The following is a 14,289-nucleotide window of genomic DNA, read 5'->3' as shown; positions in this document are numbered from 1 at the left end:
TAGCTAAATAATCTGAGTCTATTTAATCACTCTTTCTGAACATTAGCTTTTGTATTTACACCTGTCCTACCTATTGACTGGACCAGTTCGGGGGTTGGGGGGGGGGGGGAATCAAATGTGCTAATTAATGCCTTCTGATAAATATATTTTTTAAATGTCAAAAACTAGAAATAATTTTTGGAACATATACATGGCATGTCCTTCTCTCAATCAGCTGAGTTATTTTTAATGACTATTAGTAATTCATATAGATGTTAACTCACTTTCAGACTTAACCCATTCATATTACATCATTTTCTCACCTATGTTTTCACTCTAAATGACATAGATGATTTGGGAATTCTTCACAACAATTGCTTTATATCAAGCATATAATTGACAATTACTGCTCTAGTTTAAAAAATAGCTAATAGATTTTTAAGGATTTTAACTTGTCTTGAAGGAGCAAAAGAGTAACTGAATAACTCACATTTTTATTCAATCTTGATTCAATTTTTTATTCTTTCAGAAAATCGAGAATTTTAAGAATTGGCATTACTTGATTTAAATTTTTTATATCCTATATAACGGGGATAAAGATATACATTAAATAAACTAAAGCTTATCAAGGTTTAGAGAGGAGAGCAGAAGTGAACACATAGTAAATTTTTTTTACAAATATAATTTGGCCCTGGAGGTTGTGGATCAGTTGGTTGGGCATTATGCCATGCACCAAAAGGTTGTCAGTTCGATTCCCAGTCAAGGCACATGCCTGGGCTGCAGGCCTGATCCCCAATTGGGGGAGCATGCAAGAGGATGTTTTGCTCTCACATTGATGTTTCTCTCTCTCTCTCCCTCTCTTCCACTCTCTCTAAAAATCAATAAAAATATTTTTAAAAATTTGTTTTGATTATAAAATTAACATATACTCAATTCACAAGATTTGACAGATGCAGAAAAAAACCTGAAGAAAATAGACTCACTCATAATCAATCCTTCTACACCTCTACCTCCAGAAAAATCACTATTAACATTTAAGCCCATAGAAATTGTCATTATACTGGGTCTTATCTCAGGCCATGACACCACTTACCCAATCCTACATGAAATAATTTGTAAGAATTCTAACTACCAAAACTTAAAATGTACTTACTTCTACAACACATTCATAAACTGTGTCATCCAACAAAGAAACCTTGCAATGCATGTTTCTGTGTCTTCTGATTGATTTCTGGGAAGCTTTTAATTCTCTTTCTGCTTTTGATTCAGGGCTTTCTTCTTTCACTTCTATTTTAGAGCACTCTTCAACTCCTCCTCCTTCCTTAGTTTCAAAATCTGGATCTTCTGTGCGTTCTTCCTGAGCAGGCTACATATGCATGACATCACCAAGTCAATAATAAAGACATTTAACAAAACTTGCTGTATATACTTCTACCTATAATAATGCTACCACTAACAGTACTAACTGAAGAAGAAAAACGGATGAAACAAATATAAGTGAGGCTAATATTAAATAATTATTTTTCTATAAAAGATATTACGATCTCCCAAAAGAACTACAGACTCTCCTTTTCTTAAAACTACATAACAGAAGGTAGAATCCCATTTTTCAAATCAATAAATGAAGGTTTCAGGTAAATTAGAGGACACCATTCTGTTGCTTTCAGCATTATATATTCTTCCTGATTATGCCATTATATAATTTTAAAGCCTATCAAAATTTTAACATTTCTGTGCCATGCTCCTCAATTTTAACAAGGTAGCGTAATGAATTGCAAAATGAGATGTGCTTTGTCATGTATTCAAAATTTTATGAATGGCTAAGAGGGGTTCTTGGGACCAATTTTAGAGCACAAAGCAACATATATAGTAGGCTAACTGTAACTACCAATTAACTGATACCAGGTATCAATCATGATAAATACAAAGAAGGTTTAAAGAAGCAAGAGACAAATTGAAATATGGGTCTCCTGGTGCCTGAACTGTTATGAGGCTATTTTTTTTTTTTTACCTCTAGCCATCTTTGAATGTATCTTCATATAACTTACATTTATATCCCAAAGCGATACAACTAAGTGGAATAAGATTTTGGCAGACTTTTTTCAAGCACGACAAAATTCTTTTCATTTAAAAGAATACATGGCTGACTTTTAGGAAAAAGAATTTAATTATTTGGCGCCTGCATTACATGTTGGAAGAGGTCTGTCTAAAAGGATCCTTCCAAACCTCATGACCCTCTTAAATGCAACCTCTTCAGAGAGGCCTTCATTGGGTATCCTACCCATCCTATTCTTCACATCAGTACCTTCTGTGTTGCCTTCATAACACTTATTATGATAAATAATTATTTGTATTTACCACTTTTTGTCTCCTCCATTAGACTATAAAGTCATCAAGAGTAGGGATGATATTTGTTTTATAAAAATAAAGCAAACATTTACATAACAAATACAAAAGCATTACTCATATGAACTCATTTTATCTTCATAATAAACTCTGGGGAGGGTACTATTATTATCCCCATTTGACAGATAAGAAACTGAAGCCAGAGAAATTCAAGTAACTTGGGATCATATAGTTAATAAGTCACATATCAGTCTGGCTCCAAAATTCATCATATCAAACTTCTTTACTATATTATAGTTTTTACTAGAGGCCCGGTGCACAAAAATTTGTGCACTCGGGGGGGGGGGGGGGGGCGTTCCCCAGCCCGGCCTGTGCCCTCTCACAGTCTGGGACCCCTCGGGAGGTAAGGACCTGCTGGCTTAGGCCTGCTCCTGGGTGGCAGAGGGCAGGCCCAATCCCTAAGTGCAGCCCCTGGTCAGGCTCAGAGCAGGGCCGATTGGGGAGTTGGGGCGCTGCCCCATCATGCACAGAGCAGGGCGGATCGGGAGGTTGCAATGCCACCCTCAGTCACACTCAGGGTAGACTGATTGGGGGGTTGGGGCACCTCCCCCTGTTATACTCAAGGCAGGGTCAATGGGGAGGTTTCGGTGCCACCCCATCACGCACAGAGCAGGGCCGATCAGGGGGTTGGGGCGCTGCCCCCTGTCACTCACAGAGCAGGGCCAATCAGGGGGTTGGGGCGCTGCCCCCTGTCACTCACAGAGCAGGGTCCATTAGGGGGGTTGGGGTGCTGCCCCCTGTCACACACAGAGCAGGGCCCATCAGGGGGTTGGGGCGCTGGCCCCTGTCACTCACAGAGCAGGGTCCATCAGAGGGCTGAGGAGCTCCCCCCTATCACTCACAGAGTAGGGCCGATAGGGGAGCTGGGGCACCGCTCCCTGTCACACACAGAGCAGGGTGGATCAAGGGTTGGAGCGCTGTACCCTGTCACACTCAGGGTAGAGCCAAAGGGGAGGTTATGGCTCTACCCTGTCACACACAGAGCAAGGCCCGTGGAGGAGGGTTGGGGCGCCACCCTCTATCACCCACAGAGCAGGGCCGATCAGGGAGTTGGGGCGCCACCACTGTCACACTCAGGGCAGGGCCAATGGAGAGGTTATGGTTCTACCCTGTCACACACAGAGCAGGGCCCGTAGGGGCAGGGGGTTGGGGTGCCACACCCTGTCACACAGAGCAGGGCCGATCAGGGGGTTGGTGCGCTGCACCCTGTCACACACAGAGCCGCAGGGCAATCGGGGGATTGGGGAGCTCCCCCCCATCAGGCACAGAGCAGGGCTGATCAGGGGGTTTGGGCGCTGCCCCCTGTCACGCTGATCCCAGTGCCGGGAGCCTCATTGCTCCGCTGATCCCGGTGCCGGGAGGCATATTACCCTTTTACTATATAGAATAGAGGCCTGGTGCATGGGTAGGGGCCGGCTGGTTTGCCCTGAAGGGTGTCCTGGATCAGGGTGGGGGTCCCCACTGGGGTGCCTGGCCAGGCTGGCTGAGGGGCTGAGGGCTGTTTTCCCGCTGGCAGTTGACTAAAAGCTCCCAATCGCTCCTTGTTTTCTTTTTTTTTTTTTTTTATTCTGGGCCAGCTTTAGCTCTGAGGCCTCGCTGCTGAAAACATGGATACAATGTTGCGGTCCCGGGCTGACTGAAAGCCATTTTGTTTAGCTTCTTATTTGCAACATAGTAATAGTTGCTTAGAGTTGCAGTTGAGAGTCCGGCAAGTGAGGCGGGGAACGTTGGAGTCTGCAGTTCCTGGAGGAAGCAAGCAGCTTCAGTGCATGGCTGCTGGCCGCCATCTTGGCTGACAGTTAATTTGCATAAGGATACGCTGATTAGCCAATGGGAAGGGTAGCGGTCGTACGCCAATTACCATGTTTCTCTTTTATTAGTGTAGATTTACTAATGTATATTCAGGGTCTGGTACACATAGTAGGTTTTCAATAAACAATTGTTTAATGAGTAAATAAATATTAAAAACTGATACATGGCTTCCAACAAAATCTAAGGCACTCTAGATGAAAAAATAGTACAGTCCTATAAGGCAAACACACTTTGTTAAAAATTCTGGATAGAAAAGGACCAGGCAAATGAAATTCTCCTACAAGTAAGAAATATGGTTAAGCAATAAGGTTCTGATCCACAATGCTGTGATTTTAAATACTAGCTTCCATAAAGCCCTAAATCAGTGGTTCTCAACCTTCTGGCCCTTTAAATACAGTTCCACATGTTGTGACCCCCAACCATAAAATTATTTTCGTTGCTACTTCATAACTGTAATGTTGCTACTGTTATGAATCGTAATGTAAATATCTGAAATGCAGGATGGTCTTAGGCGACCCCTGTGAAAGGGTCGTTCAACCCCCAAAGGGATCGCGACCCACAGGTTGAGAACCGCTGCCCTAAATAGTTTGCTCCTTTAAACAATATCCTCTTGAAATTTTATTATTTATTTTATTTCTTTTTCTTTATATGTAGATAAATACCTAAACACAATTTATCCCAATTCTGAATTAATAAAATTTCAATGAATGAGATTTTAAATAAATCTAGAATTAATTTTGTCTGTCATGTGTTTCAACTTCAGTACAAATACTATGATCTTTAGACAAAATGACCCTGATTCAAATGCTAACTACAATGAGATATGGATTTTTTCCCTACATAAAGCAGAGGACCCAAAAAAGCAGTTAAAAACCTCTTGAAAGTACCAGGCTTCCTGAAAGAGGATAGAATTTAACTATTGGTATTCTTCAAATAAAATTAACAATATTAAGATATGTAGTGTATCTCGGCCTTTACTGAGTAACAATAACTAACATTGAGTGCTTACTAAATGCCAGGCAATAACTTGAGACTTTACATGTTTATCTCTTTTAATCCTCATAATTGCCAAATGAGGTGGATATTATTATCCTCAGAGGAGGAAAATGATAAAGCAAAAGTGTCACTTCTCTGTGATTTGAACCCTCTAGTCTGATTTCATAACCTGCATTCTTAACTATTACACTATATAGTAAATCTTATGTTCAATCTTGTTTCACTACTAGCAAGTATGTAATTACAACTTTATCCTAAATTTTACTCTTAGCACGTTTATTATACAATATTTCTAGAAATACATGTAATACTTTAGAAAATTCTAATAAAACTGTATAGCCCAAACCTGAGACCTATGAACTATATATATAAAAGCCTAAGCGACTGTTATGACCAGTCGCTATGACGCGCACTGACCACCAGGGGCAGACGCTCAATGCAGGAGCTGCCCCCGGTGGTCAGTGCGCTCCCACAGTCAAACTCTTGCGGTCGGCCAACCTCCCGTGGTCTCTCCCCACTAGCCAGCCCTGATCAGCCCCTATGGGCCCTGATCGCCGGCCAGGCTGAGCGACCCCACCCGTGCACAGATTCATGCACCGGGCCTCTAGTAAAAATATATAGGACTTAGACTTTTACAATGCAGATAATACTCACATGCTTCAGAAATAAAAAGAATGAAAATTTCCCCATGTTTTTGGACAAATGAACAAATCCAGAGCTCATGTTTAGTTAGCTACACTGGTGACACAATTAAGACCTCAAATTACTATATATTACAATGGTGATATAAAGACCTAGACTTTCTCATCTGTATCTTATACTCTGTGGTAATATGATCCAGTTAGAAAAGATGACAAAAATAAGGCAGGCATGGCTCAAATCTATCACATACCTCTGGATGGCTTGAATCTATCACATGGCTTTAATGAGATTTCCATTAAAAAATCATGTCTGCTGATAACTATCCCATTCCTAATAACTCCAACAAAATTAACTCTAAACCACCTGAATTCTTTTTTCCCTTTTATTAAATATCATGGATATGTTCCACAATAACAGTAAAATGTTATATAGGCTGAATAAATTCATTTGATAAGTTCTTTTCTTTCATTTTGTTTTCTTTCATTTATACCGTATAAGAAGAATCAAGTTTCCACTGACTACATTTATTTCCTTATTTTTTTAATTTTATTTTTTAATTATAGTTTACATTCAGTATTATTTTGTATTAGTTTCAGGTATATGACATAATGGTTAGACAATCATATACTTTACAAAGTAGTTCCCCTGATATTTCATCTGGCGCCATACATAGTTATTACAATATTATTGACTATATTCCCTGTGCTGTACTTTACATCCCCATGGCTACAGTAATTTCTTCAGAGCAGAAACTCCAAAGCTTCATGTTACTTATTACTATCAATCCCAAGTCAACTGGCTAATAACAAATAAAACCTAATGTTCTTAAATGAAAAATAAAGTGTCTAACCTACCTTCATTACACCCACTTCCCACACATTCACATATCCTTACCTGTGTTTCTGCACTGCTTAATGAGTGAAGATCCAAGGATGGGTCTGTTTTGAGTTCAGGTTCAGGAGCTGCAATTGGGGCCTTTAAAATGACTTCTTCATCAAGACTGGTTGCAAATTCTATGTCTTTCTGACCTTCTTCACCTTTCTCTTTAGCTGACTCTACTTCTTTGCCTTCTTCCTCAGAGACCTGAGATTTAGGCCTTTTGAGAAATGAGGAGAACAGCCGTGACAGGCCCCTGTTTTCTGATGTCCTCTCTTTGTTCTTGGTCAAGTCTTCATGTGTAGGAGTGTCTCCATTAGATGTTTTCAGCTTCTGCTCACACTGATTATCTCCCTCAGCTGCTGCTTGAGAAACCTCTCCCAGCTGAGTTTCTTGTTGGCCTGAGTTTATAGCTCCCTCTCCCTCTTCCTTCTGTTGTTGGTGCTGTGAATTTTCAGCCTCAGCCACTAAACTCTTCTCTGTTGTCATGATGTTGCTATTAAAAAGAAGTTGGAAAAGGAGGCTATTATAAACAAAACACATTACCGTAGGCGAAACCCTAAATCAGGTCAAGTGTGCTAAAATTAATATATTTAGGTATTTAATCGCCAACAGACAATACTGCAGTCCATTAAACATTAGGCTTTCCATTAAAGCACGAAAGTATTTACCAATACATCCTGAATAAATTATTAATGCCTTGTCTTGCTAAAGATATTCACAGAGAAATTAGCTTAAAATAGTACCCCTTGAGGTCACCTTAATGAAATATATCATATTTTAAATTCAATGCTCAGAACTGTACAGAGCAAATAGTTTATCCTGCCTAAAAAAGGATCTTATTTGTATAATGTCTTCTGAGGGTACCAATCTGAAGGTACAAGGTTGCAAGAATTATTCCTCTATACCCCAAAAGATGAGATGAAAAGCCCCCCCAACTCTTTATTGTTCTTTCTCCCCTATATTTCTTAGAATGCATAGACTTCTCTATTAAGAACAACAAATTCAGAATTCTGATCATTTATCAAACTTGACGACAACAACAATGACAAGTTAAAAGAATCACACACAAAATTCCTTAGGTTTTCCTGTTGCAATACTAAATTACAGGGTTTTATAGAAGTATCCCACTTTAAGTTCTTTAAGACCTTTTTCCTCTGACAAATGTGATTTTGAATGCTCATCATTTTTAAGAGTAGGCAGTTAAACTATTACAATGTAGAGAAATAATAGAGAAAAAGAAACAAAATAGAGAAGAAAATTTTAGAAAGCAAACAATTCAATTGTAGGAAAGGAGGAGAAGGTAGGTTATAGACCTCACAAATTTCAAATTTGTTGGTTTCCAGCCTCTTGATCTCAAAATCCCAGTATTATTAATCAAGCCTTACAATAATAGCCAAAAAGCACTGTCATACCTTGTGACCAAATAACAACCAACACACAAGGTAACTTTTGAGACACTAGGCAATGAAGTTGACTATTGATGATCTTACACTTTGATTTACTGTTACTAGTATATCTGAAAGTACTCCACTCAAAAAGCAGCATTTATGTTGTCTTTACATCTGCTCCATACTATTTATATGAAGAAATTGTATTTGGATGCTAACAATCTGAATTAATTAACTATATTTAGTTCATTCCCTCCTCAAGCCCTTCGCACTTGCTCTTCTCTCTACTTAGGATGATGTTCTTCTCCAAAGCTGATCTTCTTCTCATTGTTACCTTCTCTGCTCAGAAGTCACCTCCTTAGGCCTCCCACATACACCCTGTCTAAAGTAGTGGCCCTTTGTCCTCCAGATGGCCTCTCACCACTACTGCACTTATTATTATCTACAATTATCCTGTTACCTTATTTGTTTACTGGTTTAGTGTCCTCTCCCTTTTTCTCCCCCAGCTAAAATGTAAGTTCCATGAAGACAGAATAATAGCTGGCACATTATAGACCTTCATGAAAGTTTGTTGAATTAATTCACTTCAACTGAATAAACCTGACAAATATAAACTGCAAAGGCATTCTCTAAATTTATTCAAGCACATTTACTTCAAATGCATGACTATTCAACAAATCCTTATCAAGCACCTAGCGCGTAAGGCTGATCAGAATTAAATAAATAAATAATCACAAAAAGAAATAGTCTATGGACCAACAAACTCATCTTGACAAACCTGTTTTACATGTAGCCAAATTATTCACATTACAAATGATAGAATGGGTAACCAGTGGAAAAGATACAAAGAAGTCAAGCAGTAAAACAGGATAAATACTCTACAAATATGCCCTTCCTCTGTAAATAATACTATTTTTCATTCTGGATACAAAATCCAAAAGGAGATAACTGTTTATGTAATGTCAGAAAGAGGTCTTCTGATTTTAAAAAAAATCAGAACAGCACTGAAGACAAAGTAATGAATTCCCATTCCATTTCAATCCTAACCCTCCAAACCCTAGGAATTACACCCCATCTGGTATCAAAGATACACTTGTTTTAACAGTGAGCATCTGTTGACTTCAGGCAAATCAGATCTTTAAAAACCTGATACTGAGCAGATTGCAAGTGCTGGACTCTATCTTTCACCTTTTTTGTATCTCTTTCTAACATTAGTACGGTCAGTACTCCATTAATGCTTCTTGGGTGGAAAACTTTATAAAAACAGTACAGCTTGGCACCACTAAGAAAATTTCCCTTACAATCACCATTTAGGGATAAAGTTTAATGATTTACTCTTCAAATTAGCTCATTGAACACCTATAAATGTTTACTGGGTGCTAATCATGCATAAAGTTTTGGCTCAGCTCTTTGAGAGGGACTAAAAATGGATAATACACAATTCTTAAGGAACTAAGACATATACAGCCCTATAGGGTCTACTTCCAAAATATAGTAAGTAGTCCCGACTGGTTGGAATAGGGATATAAAAGGGAAGTATAAAGAGGTAAGGTTATATAGTTACCATTTAAAATTAATTCTAGGTTATGAGGCTTGATGAAAAAGGTGAAGGGATTAAGAAACAACCAAAAAAAATACTCAGACACAGACAACAATAAGGTGATTACCACAGGGGAAGGGGGGTGAGGGGAGGTAGAAGAAGGTATGTGGGGAGGGGAGGAAAAAGAATAAAATAATTCTAACTGAAATATAATTCTAACTGAAAAATAATTCTAACTGAAAAAATAATAATAGTAGCTACCATTTATTGAGCACCTACTAAATACCATATATTATTCTACATACTTCACCACTTATAACCATTCTATAAGGTAAGTGTCTTCATTGCCCAGATAAACAGGTTCTGGGAGGTTAAAATTTTTTCCCCTCAGATTATAAAACTAAGCCATGCTTTAATGAAACTATTAATATACTACAGGGTAGTGATTCTATTGTAAATTCCCAGGATAGTATTTGTCTTTCTAAAACTTGGTACTTCAGACGCTTCTACTCCACTGTTCTCTGCTAAAGAAGCCCCTATCTGTTAAAAATTTAAGAACAGGCTATTCAGTCTGGCCAAGACCACCTCTGTTCCCACAAGTCTCAAGTCCCCCATTTGTTTACATATTTATCTTTCCATACAGTGTATATAAGGATAGAATGGGGAGACAGGGAAAGACAGGCAAAAAGGAGATTTTAAAAAGGGACTTGAATAACATGCTAAACAGTTTGGACTTTATCCTGAAGGCAATGGAGAACCACTGGAGGTTTCTAAACAGTGAAGTGGGTAAACAAAGTGAGGGCGGGAGAGGCTAGAGAAAGAAAGAAACTTGGCAAACGACTGAGTAAATTCAGGTTATCAGTGAATAAATTCACAATGGCAATCCCTAGGGAAGCGGAAACAAATACCGAGCAGAGAAATTTGAAAAGCCTTTGCAACCAAAGCTTAAGAATGACTGTTGCCCTTATTTTCATTAGCATGCTTATTCTCTAGCTTATTCTCCAGCTTATTTTTATTATGCTTCTCATTAACCCAAGCAGTTTCATGTCTGAGTCTGTCATTTTTATAATACACCTTCCTTGACCCACTCTGATAAACAGCTTAATAAATGAGGGATAGCAATACAACCAAAACAGAAAAGAGAGGGAAGAGAGATGGGTATCTCACAGGCATCTCAAACACATGTCCAAAAGTAAACTCTTGATTGCCTCTTCCTGTCCCAGTAAATTGTTCAATCATATCATTCAGTAGCTCAGACCAGATACATAAGCATCATCCTTGTCTCAGTCTTCTTCATCTCCCTTCCCAAAAAAATCTATGTCAATCCTATAGAGTCTACCTCCAAAATATATTTAGAATCAGTCCACCTTTCCTCTTCTCTTACCGCTACCATGTTTATGTAAGCTTCTTTCACTTCTCACTGAACTACAGATCCCTGAATGATGATCTCAACAACCTCACCATGTTCTATTTTCTTCCTTGCCTCTATAGTTACACTAGTCAAGTGCTTTCCTGCCTTAAATTGTTGGTACATGCCATTTTCTTAGACTGGAACACACCCCATCCCTTGCAACAAGTCTGGTTTCTTCTTATAGTTCAAGTTCCAGCTAGAATAAGTCCTCCTTAGGCAATCTTCCTTGACTACCCTAACATCTACAAAACTCTCCCCATAAGTCACTTCCCAGTCCTCTATTCCAGAACCTATTTATTTCCTTCACAGAATTCTCTCAGTGTGTAAGAACATACTTGTTGTTTACCTGTGTAATATCTGCCTTCCCCACTGCACCATCATCTACATTGTAATATCCATGACAGAAGGGCTGTTTCCACAGTACATATACCTAGTACCTAGCACAGAACTTGTGCCACCTAGCACAGAACCTAGTACTAGCACAGAACCTAGTGCCTAGTACAGAACACTGTAGGTACTCAGTAAATATTTGTTCCGTAAATGAATTACTATAAAGAAAAAGAAGAATTTAGGTTTAACAATATCAATTATACATGTATAGGCTGAAGGTTATACAATTTGATGATAGTTCACAAGAAAAGGATGTTGAGGTCTTGATTGAACATGCTCCAGAGATAAAATTCTAAAATAGCTAACTTTACTGCATTTCTAGATTTATAGGAACCACAGCACTCATTTGACTCATCAACATATATTTTCTGAGAACATTATTATGTTCTATGCAACATGGTTAGTGGGGCTACAACAGAGAGAAAGACAAACACAGTCCCCGACTTCTGGGCTTCGCTCCCATGCAGAAGATCATGGAAAGTAACAATCCCTCAGTTCTCATTATTTATATTACATCTTAAAACTTACATTCAGTTCTGGACAGTTTATTTAAAAGAAACCAGAATCTGTCTGAAGAAGAAATAAAAGATGGAATTTGAAAGCATATCATAAGTAATTGAAAGATATTAGAATGCTTAGCCTAGAAAAAGAGAATCCAAAGCAGGGACTTGATTGTGACCCTCACAAATTTCAGGAGTTGCCAAATTCTATGTGTTTCTTAAGGGCAGAACTCAGATTAGTCTGTGGAAATTACAGAGACACATTCTTCATCCCAATAAAGTAAAAGAAATTCCAAATAATTCAAGATATCCAATATTTATATCCAAATATATATCCATAGAATTCAAGCTTATACTGAGACAATGTCTGAATGTAACCTAAAAGTACACCACCCAGGCCCTCCCAGAAGAATACACTACCCCTAAAATGTCTAGGCATCACGAAACATATGAGATTAAAAAAAATCATTTTCCATAGGACTGAGTTTTACTTCTTTTAAGTGTTAGTTTAAGTGGGCTGATTAGGAATCGTGAGCTTATTATCAACGGAAATATTCACTCAGAAGCTGAATGATCATCTGTTATGGATGCCAGAGAAAGAGTTCTTCCATTAAGTGGGTCCTTACATTAACTGACCTTTAAGGTCCCATCCAATGCTAAGATTTTACAGGAAGGAAAGTAAGGACTAAAACAAAAGAAACAGTAAGCTAGTGATGCAACTGGTTTTTTTCTTTAAGGCTTTATTTTAAATTTTTAAAGATTTATTGCTTTTAGCCCTAACCGGTTTGGCTCAGTGGATAGAGTATCAGCCTGAGGACTCAAGGGTCCCAGGTTCAATTCCGGTCAAGGGCATGTACCTTGGTTGCGGGCACATCCCCAGTAGGGGGCATGCAGGAGGCAGCTGATCGATGTTTCTCTCATCGATGTTTTCTAACTCTCTATCCCTCTCCCTTCCTCTCTGTAAAAAATCAATAAAATATATTTTTTTTTAAAATATTTATTGCTTTTAGAAACAGAGCAACATTGAAAGAGAGAGAGACATTGATTTGTTGTTCTACTTATATATGGATTCATTGGTTGATTTTTATATGTGCCCTGACCTGGGATAGAACATGCAACCTTGGCATATCAGGCAGATGCTATGCGGCCAGGGCAAAGCCTTATTTTAAAGTCAGAATTACCATTTAGGTTAGAAGCTGGAGGGGAAAAAAGAAAAAGAAAAGAAAAAGGCCCTTTTACTTCTCTAATCAGACAACAAAATCCAGTGGCATTCTTTCAGACATAAAGGAAAAAAAAATGTTCAAATACTGAAGTTTCAAAAAGTATGCTAAAGAATAGTTTGTTTCCCAATAAAATCAATCCCCTCAAAACCACAGGAAAGTGTCTTTCCTTTAGAATTAAATCACACAATTAACACTTCTAGAAAAACAGAACAACCACTTACATTTTTTTCAGGTTAAAATGGTAATTTAAAACATACAAGAGTTATTTTGTGATTCCCCTCTATCCTTCCAAAATTATTTGGATCTTAAACTACTCATTACGTAGACTTTTAAAGAATACTTGAGATACTGAGTGAATCAGGAATGTCAGCATGAATATGCTGTTTTCAACAAGTTGCTTTTTAATTTAAGTCATCTCTATGGTAACTAACACCATTGAATCAACTCATTCATAGATATTTTTAAATAAACAAATCCTTACTCATCTCCTTCTAGGAAGACCAAATATATATCCATAGAATTCAAGCTTATACTGAGACAATGTCTGGATGTAACCTAAAAGTACACCACCCAGGCCCTCCCAGGAGAATACACCCCTAAAATGTCTAGGCATCACAGAAACATATGAGACCAAAAAAAATAATTTTCCATAGAACTGAGTTTTACTTCTTTTAAGTGTTAGTTTAATAATTCTGAATGGAAACCATTATATAGACTATATGCTTCCTTGTTTCATTTTAAAAACCTATAGAACATAATTAAGCCTTTATTGATTTAGTCGTCATTATGTACCTCAAGTACTATGCAATGATAATGTCCTCAGGGCTGCTGAAGTCTGTAGGGTCAGAAAGCTCTACCATGAGAATACCTGAGTACTTTATTTTTTAATTTTTTGTATCAGCCTTTAATAGTTTTCCTGTTTGTCCATTTGCAAAATTAACTCACATTTCTTGCTGATGTCAAGGTGGCCTGCCAACAAGTAGCTTCCAATATCTCCTCTTCTACCGTTGACTCAGAAGCCAAGTGTGTTAAAATTGTGTCTAAAATAAGAGTTAAGTACTAAGAAAGAGTAAAAGACTAAAGCTTCACGTTACTGGAATAACTTCAACACATGGATTTTATG

The 14,289-nt window shown here is 38.0% G+C and overlaps 1 protein-coding gene across 24 annotated transcripts in view; it reads right to left on the bottom strand.

Annotated features, from left to right (window-relative positions):
* EPB41 (erythrocyte membrane protein band 4.1) overlaps positions 1–14,289 on the bottom strand; it is a 155,260-nt gene that overhangs the window by 86,642 nt on the left and 54,329 nt on the right. For 23 of the 24 annotated variants that reach the window (XR_011470212.1, XM_070404530.1, XM_070404549.1 and 20 more), the window contains 2 exons: positions 6,730–7,207; positions 1,133–1,345 (listed from right to left, as the gene is read on the bottom strand). Coding sequence is in view for 23 of the 24 variants with exons in the window: in XM_070404530.1 (XP_070260631.1) it covers positions 1,133–1,345; positions 6,730–7,200 (684 nt within the window). In the remaining variant the exon portion in view is untranslated. Of the gene's footprint in view, positions 1–1,132; positions 1,346–6,729; positions 7,208–14,289 lie in introns of those variants that run through there. The other variant, XM_070404535.1, reaches the window with a different exon arrangement.

The sequence above is a fragment of the Myotis yumanensis genome, unplaced genomic scaffold, assembly GCF_028538775.1.
Source record: "Myotis yumanensis isolate MYYU_CA2020_CCGP unplaced genomic scaffold, mMyoYum1.0.hap1 SCAF_2, whole genome shotgun sequence".
Lineage (NCBI taxonomy): Eukaryota > Metazoa > Chordata > Mammalia > Chiroptera > Vespertilionidae > Myotis > Myotis yumanensis.
This window is presented reverse-complemented; position numbering and strand designations above follow the sequence as displayed.